Consider the following 7,967-nt stretch of genomic DNA (forward strand, 5'->3'; position numbering starts at 1 on the left):
CCTTCAAAACGCAAGCCTGCGATGGAGAACATAATCCACTGTAAACTCTGCATTCCTCATGCCAGAAGAATATCTCCTCTTCCCTGCTTAAGTGGTGCAGATGTGATTTTTTTGATGCAATTTTCAGCCTGCTTTAGTCAGGATTCCCTTCATGCAATTGCACTTCCACTCATGCTGTAATTATTTTCACCATTTGAAAATAAGGAACATTTTAATCCTTGGCTACTTTTACATAAGGGAATATGATTCTTTCAGATATTGGCTTCCAACTACCACCACCATTTTGGAGACATCAGCAATAGTCTCCCACGACCCTTCATGTCTCTGAAGATTTTCATAATTGCAGTCTGCTGTTGCATCTCTGATCAAAACACTGACCTGTGCACTACTCTGAAGGTATGAACTCCACTCGGAGCTCATCCAATTTCAACTGTGCTGAAGAGGAGAATGAAAGCTTCTTTTCAAAAATTTCCATGTGGATTCCACCACACAAAGTTAAATCCTCATCTGGAAATAAATTCTGATGCTTTCTGGCAATTCAATTAATTTCTACATAAATTTTATGGCGCTGGGTCATTTTCTCTAGAGGCCATATGAATTAACAAGGAATCACTTGAGGGTGATATAAAAAGAGAAGCCAAAAGGTCTGCTTAAATTTATATATATAATCCTTGTTAAAGGGAAAAACGTGTTAAAAAAATAAGCTGCAATAAAAGCTTCAGTCATCCGAGTTTATCTTGGAGGGGGCCTGCCATCCCCTTAATAGTTATGGCGTATGATATAGGTGGCAATTTAGATTAAGAAACCTGAATGCACTGCCATGGTCTGGCCATCAAACAAATGACACCAAGTGACGTGTATATCACTTATGTCTGGACCCAGGCATCAAATGACCAAGGTTGTATGAAAGTCCCAACATGTATGACAGCATGACTGAACTTTCCCTAAGTTGGGACTGCTGTAAGCAAGGATTTACGAGACACGCCTGCAGGTGAAAAAGAAGGGAACAGGACTGGGATTGTTCAGCCTTCTCGGTCCCTGTCCAGTCAAATCGGATGCCAGTTTGCTCGGTGCTGTACATTTGTCCTCGATGCTCTCCTCTGCCCAGGGGCAGATGCCATCCTACGTGAATAAACACAGCACTCCACTGACTCTGTATAAGCCAGATACTATGCAAAGCGGAAAGAAGAGGAGGCAGAAAGTCTTCTCTAGAGTGCCCAACACCAGATCCTGCTCCCATGAAAGCCAGAGGACTCTCATTTCTCCTCCGTAGGAGTCAGATCAGACTACGGGACTAGCAAGAAGCAAGATGTTACTGGGAGGTCGTTCAGTTCCATTTTCCTGGAGGTCAGCAGAAGTGCTGTGTTCTGCAACTCCTCACTGTGGGATTTCTTGCACCTTTCTTCGGAAGCTGCTGGTATCAGCCACTGTCAGACAGGACCCAGGAGCTCAGCAGCCTTGCTGCAGGACCTGAGCTGCTGGACAACTGACAGGGCTCACATGAACAAGAAATTTGCTTCAAAAAGTGTAGGGTGAGACACTAAGTACTCATGGACACAGCCTGTTCCTATGTGACAATAAACTAAAACAGGGAAAAAGATCAAAATAGCTTCCTCACGCCTCTCAACGCCTAGTACGTGTTGATTTTGTATAACTCCTGCCACAGAGCAGGTTTCGTAACCCACGGGCTGAAAGAAGGGAAAAGTGAAGCCGCAGCAGTTTCACTCACCAGTGTAGCACCTTGGGCATCAGTCCTGTTCAGGTCTTGTCCAGTCGCAAGTATGTCATGAATGTCACAGATCATGACCTGCTCTGGAGCAGCCCGCATCTCATTGATCCTTTCCTGTGTAATTCCTGTTAAAATTCCAGTTAGAGAAGAGTTGGAAAGGGTTTTTGTCTCCACTGATTGAGTAAAATTAGACTTAATAATTCCTGGTTGACATGACTTCACATCCTTTTCAGAGGCTATGTAGTTGAGGGGACTGACAGCTGTCTTTCACCCTCATCATTATTTAGGAATCAGAGAAACTAGACAGAGTCAGGTCCCAAGAAATTATGCCAGGCAGCAGCTCTCTGCTTTTCTCCAGAGGCAAATCAAGAGCTGAGAAACAAGGTAATTTTAGTACTACACTGACCTATTTTTGTATTTTACATGAACTCAGTCTCCTTACCTTGATAGGCCATGCAAGTCTCAATGACATCCAAAGTTGGCTCATCTTCACAGAGGTCATATGGCATGTTGCCATCTGCGTTCACTGCCAACAAGTCTGCTCCACTGCAAGGAGAAAGCGGCATTACACAAGAAAGGACCTCAGACATCCTGGAGCAGACAGTGCCAAACACTGGGATAAATCCTTAGCAAAAACTAACCGAGGTTTAATAGTTGCTCAAAGTTCACCAAGATTTGTGTGAGATAAGAAAGATTTGAAGCAAAGCCATGGAGCTATGAGTGGGGAAGATAAATTCCAGAAGTGGATGAAAGGTAGCACGCTACGCCTCCTTCACGGGCTGTGGGGCACGTGAGCCACTGAGCCATTCCTGTCCTCTCCTGATCCTGGCACTGGGCAGACTGGCAGCTTCTCAGTAATAGAAGCGATTTATTTGCTGAATTTCTGGATAACAATGCCAAGCAACTACCAGGTGCTTGTTATCTGGGCATCTGGCAGTCCTTCAATGTAAAGTTCGCAAGGACCAGAAAAGTTGGGAAAGATAGGGGCTGAATGGTGGAGGGAGCCTTCCATCTAGCCAAGGGCACCTTGGCAAAATATAGTAATTAAAAAAATATCCTGTCAACCGGTGAATTTTTCTTTCTCATTGTCCAAAAACACTCTCTAAGTGCTTTAGTGACCTCTGGGAGGTTACTATTTGGAAGTAAACTCGCCAACTAAATTGATGACTGTCCCCATGTAGTAGAAAATTTCCAGCACCTTCTGAACTGTACCATTTTAGCTAGCTGTTGAACAGTTTCAGCTGAATTCTTATCTACCTTGACAGTTACCAGCCATGGAAGGACAGCAGACAGGATCCACTTGCATTTAGATTCCTGTTTGTTTCTTTATTTTTTTCCCCTCTGCCTGAGCAAACTACACTGACATTCACATTTGCAAAGTACTAGCATTAGTTTAATCAGCAAATAAGAAAAGCAAGGAACTGGACATCTTTTGTGGGCTACTTCCTCTGATGGTCTCCAAGGGTTCCAGGTCCCATCACCAGTAACATTGCCTCCAATGGCAGTGTTTAACCAGTCATTTGATATGTCAGATCTGCTGTAAAGTACAAGTCTGATTGTAGCAAACAAATTAAATTACTCCATTCTTCAAAAGTCCGGAGGAAGACTGTTTCCGAGCATGGGATCATGACATTAGGCTACTAGAGTCCAAATTTGCTGGCAACTACTCCATACAGGACAGCCTACGATAACTAAGGCCATAAGCTCCAGTTCCTCACCTTGTCAGCCATCCCCATGATGCTCCCTTATCTTCCTTTAAGAGTCAGGAATGCACTATGTTGTTCCACATTTCATCTGTTTGCTGCGTTTTTATGCCCTTCATCCAAAAATTTCCTAACCCAAGTGGGAACACCCTCCAAGGGATGACTGTTTGCATCCTCTGCTCCACTTCCTTCATCATACAGCCAACAAAGAAGGGCCAAATTTTCGATGCTAGTCTCCTAGCATCATGGGGAGAAATCACCCTCCCCGAAAGAGAAGCGGCAGGTACTGCTGTGCAAGGCAGCATGTTAACGCTCCCAAAGCACGCTCTGCTCTCTGCACGGTCACTCTGGGAAATGGAGGAGAGGGCTCCACACAGAGTCAGGAATATCTGATCCAGACAGGATTCACAGCAGGTACTCATTAAATGGTAAACATGGTACAGCTCAAAACATATCTGGCTTCCTCCTTGCTGGCAAGTCTTTTCTAGACTTGAGCTTTAGGGCCTTGGTAAAGTCAAGTGGAAGGTTCAGTACAAGCACCCTGTGTCACACCGCTGGGGAACAAACGCATTACAAGAAACTAACTGGTTAGTAATTAAGAGCCAGTGAGACAGGTCACAAAGTTCACGCAAGTATTTGAGCTATACAAACATGCTGCTGTCCTCCTACATCAGTGTCTCTCTGACTGTGGCTGGAAGACTTAAGTCATATTTAAGAGCTTGAGGGCGGATCCTGTTGGCTGCTCCTATTTCTACCCATCCAGCGCGCATGGTTCAACAAGCCCAAACACAGACACGTACACACCAGCATACAGGCAAAAACTGGCAAATTTTGGCCCAGTTTCCAGAACTTCATGAAACTGAGTCAAGTCACCTAGGGTTTTACTGTGTCTCCTCAGCCTTTCTGCTCTTCCTCCTCCACCCCCTTCTCCCCCAAGCAGGAAGGAGCCCCATGAATAGCCTGAAAACAGCAAGTAATCACCACCGCTGCAATCTCGCAAGGTACTAAGCAGTCTCGGTTTCCATCTGCAGAAGCTGTGGGTAGAATCAGATCTGCAGAAAGGGACAGAAACAAAAAAGCCACGTACTGCTGGATGAGGATCTTCACTAGGTTGATATGACCACATGTAGCTGCTGCATGCAACGGAGTCCACAGCTCGTTGTCCTTTGCGTTGACGTTGGCCCCGTGGTTGAGGAGAAGCTTGACTATCTCTTCATAGTTGTCTATGCAGCACTGGTGAGGAAGAGATGCAGACAGATTAGTTTTTTTAAACTTTGGGAAGATGAGGGCTCATATCTGCTCAGTTGTAGCCGCGTACCTGGACATGGAGACCTACTTTACCCTGCAGTGTTTGGCAACAAGCATCTCCAACAGAATTAAACACCAAAATGAACAGAAGGAGGTCAGAAAGTCACCATGCAGAACACCACACTGGGCAGACTGAAGGTCACTGGTGTTTACAGGGCCTTGTGGTTTGGGGGCAGAACCAGCAGGGAATAATAGCAAATACGTGCACAGCTTCTGTTCCACTGGGTCTTCCATATTCAAGAGTAAACACAGCAGAAATTCAGCATAACCAGTACAACCACATACCAAGGGATGAGCTGACAAGCTGACATTCCTTTTTCTTAGGGAAAATCCCACACACTGGCATGTGATGAGTAAAAGTCTTCTCAGCAGCTCACACTACCTACCACAGTTATCTGAAGAGATGCAAGTTGGATTCCCAGAATTATGAGGTACTTCACAGGGCACCTTTCATTTCCTGTAATAAATCAGCGTCCTCGATGCCTTTACACCACAGTCCCAGAGGCAGCTTGCAAGAAGGGCCTCAACCACTTTCCTTTGGGGAAGGTGGAGTTTGCTCTTTGATCCACCTCATGCTCACTTCTTGACATGAATGTGCGTATGATAAAGACACTAAAATAAGATTCGTTCTTGTGCAAGAAGCCTGTTCATGGTCTACGCATTACTGCAGGCCCACATAGGAGACTCACAGCTCAGCGCTGCAGTATGGGCTTGTAATGGGGCTGAATTACAACCCACAACATGCACTTGAGCGGCTGAGTGACAAGGACTCTTTCTGTATTTCTATTTCTGTTTACTCTTTGTATGTGGTAGTGAGGTTAAAATCATGCCTGTCACACAGGCAAGTTATCACAGAAGTGTAACTGCATCCTTCACTGGAAGCCACTGCTCATGGGCAATAGTGTTCACTTAGGAGCTTCTCTCTGTTTGGGGATTCAATTAATTCTAGAGGATGCAAAGTTCCCACCTCACCTCCCAAATGCACCTTTACAATAATTGATGTTTCAGTGAGCAAGGGAGCATGGGATTCTCCATGGCTTCAGTATCTAGTGGGGAAAGCAACGAGGCTGTCAGTGTTTCTCTGTGTGCAGAGTAACATCTCTTTGGAGAGATGGTGGTGGTGGGGACCTTTTATTCTTCTAGAAGCCAGTTTGCATTTTTAAGAAAACATCCACCCAGCTTTGAAGAGAGCGAGCAACTTGCAGAAGAATCCAAAATCCCAGGTCAATGCGAGCATTTACAGCAGGGACTAATGGCAAGAAAACCACGAGTCCCTGTTCCGCCTTCAGAGAGAGTGTGACAACCGTGCCACTGTGTTTCGCAGCAGCGGAGGCGGCAGCTGCCAGGCACAGCGAGTCCCACGGGTCTTCTGCAGGGTAATGCTCCTGGTGCTTTCGCACTGAAAATCAGGACTTGTGAGGAGGCGGGGGAACAGGGGCCTTAGGAAGAAGAACAGCAAAACCCTTACAGGATCAGTGCAGAGGCTCTGAGCAAGGACACAGACTTACACACCGCTATAGCAAGTCTGTGTTTTACTGGCGATCAGCTGCTGCTGTCTGATACAGACTTCTGGAAATCCCTGAGCCTACAGAAAGCAGCAGCAGGCTCTCCAAGCATCCTGTGCATCATTTATTTATACCAGTTTCAAAACTCGTGGGTTGCCAAAGTCTCTAAATTTGAGTTAACCTGCTTTAAGAGTTTACAGTCCAGCCCTGTGAAGATTAAAGGATGGGAAAACTGTTGTTCAGGTCTGAAATCCAGCCCCAATTCCTGAGCTTTTATTATCACTGAACAAAGTCTGGGATACAGCAAGAGAAGGGTTTGACCTCTGTTTGCTCCCCAAGAAACAGGATCGCCAGCACAACATGGTGAAGTTTCACTGCTTTAACTGAGCAAAAAAATGCAATACATGAGCTCTCTCCGTTTGCCCCGAGAGGTCTGCTCAGAAGGCAGCAGGAAGATGGCAGGGAGCTGTGACCTCCTCCCACGCCTCACCTGATGCAGCGCAGTTAATCCATCTTCATTGCACAGGTCTGGGCTGATGTTGCTCTTCAGCAAGTAACACACTGTAAGGGAAGGAGACAGGAGGAAAGGAGAGTCAGATCAGTAATCCTAACACATCCCTTGCTCTCAGCTAGCCCTGGCCAGTTCAAGACAAAGGCAACCCACATCATCAGGGTTTTCCAGTGTGGGCAGAGCTGCAGGAGACCTCGCAGCCAAGAGCCCAACACTGGCGTGAACTCAGCCGTGGCAGGACTGGCAAGAAAAAAAAGCCTTCTTGGTTTTATCCAGCAGAGAGCACCAGCATACAACTTCCTTCCAAAGGAGACCGCTATTACAGCTGTCATTTTCATATGGCTGTGCTGGAACAGTCAACATTTCTATCTTGTGCTTTGCAACATCTGAGTACAACCTCTGCACACTGCAGCCCCGAAGAGCTCAAAGGCAATCGGTGATTTGGGGGTTCTGAATTACAACCGTAAGAGAGATCTCACTGTGGGAGGGATGAGTCCTTGCCTCAAGAAGTTATTGATCTGGGATGGGAAGCCCAATACGTTCAGGGGCCTTCCACATCTGAAATACACCGGGGTTGCTTTGGACACTTCACCTGAGCTGTTGGGTATTTGAAGAAAGCTTCCCAGAGGCTTTATTTTTTAACTGCTGCTTTAGAGGTAAAGAGTAAGATTTATTCCATTAAAATGCAGATTTCTGGAACACATGAAAAGTCGTTAGCCCCTAGGTGAAAAATAAAATTTGCTCTGAGGTACAGCTCTTGTACAAGGTAACAGCAATAAGGCTGGGAGAGGACGTAAATTAATAGCAACACAAGGAACTCTTCAAATTCAATGCTGCTGACAGATCTTGGTGATCTATACCCATCTTCTGTTGTTTACTTGCTCATTCCCTGCTTTTTTTCCAGAGATTTCACTAGCTAGTGCTTTTCCCACCTTAAATGTCACTGACAGCACAGGCACAAGCCAGAGGCTCATAATCATCTCCCTGGGGCCAGGGTAGCAACAGATATTCAAGTCCCATTTTATTTGATGGCAAGGATGTAACCATTGAGCGAAACCAGAGCTGCAAAATAAGGAACACTAACAAAGCTAAAAGGGCAATAACCATCTTCAGAGCTGTCATTAAACACGACTGCAAGGCTGGTCACTCCCAAAGCATCCTGCAGCCTCTGCTGCTTTTCACTGATGGCTGTCCCCCTCTTAGAGGGGGCT

General features: G+C 45.8%; 1 protein-coding gene across 2 annotated transcripts in view; it reads right to left on the reverse strand.

Moving 5' to 3' along the window:
- Nucleotides 1-7,967, reverse strand: part of PPP1R16B (protein phosphatase 1, regulatory subunit 16B) — a 39,981-nt gene that overhangs the window by 4,503 nt on the left and 27,511 nt on the right. For both annotated transcript variants that reach the window (XM_009704409.1, XM_009704408.1), the window contains exons 2-5: nucleotides 6,736-6,806; nucleotides 4,520-4,665; nucleotides 2,172-2,275; nucleotides 1,730-1,854 (exon numbers count right to left, since the gene is read on the reverse strand). In XM_009704409.1, coding sequence (XP_009702711.1) covers nucleotides 1,730-1,854; nucleotides 2,172-2,275; nucleotides 4,520-4,665; nucleotides 6,736-6,806 — 446 coding nt within the window. The remainder of the gene's footprint in view (nucleotides 1-1,729; nucleotides 1,855-2,171; nucleotides 2,276-4,519; nucleotides 4,666-6,735; nucleotides 6,807-7,967) is intronic.

Source organism: Cariama cristata, unplaced genomic scaffold (assembly GCF_000690535.1).
Source record: "Cariama cristata isolate BGI_N322 unplaced genomic scaffold, ASM69053v1 scaffold17057, whole genome shotgun sequence".
Taxonomy (NCBI): Eukaryota; Metazoa; Chordata; class Aves; order Cariamiformes; family Cariamidae; genus Cariama; species Cariama cristata.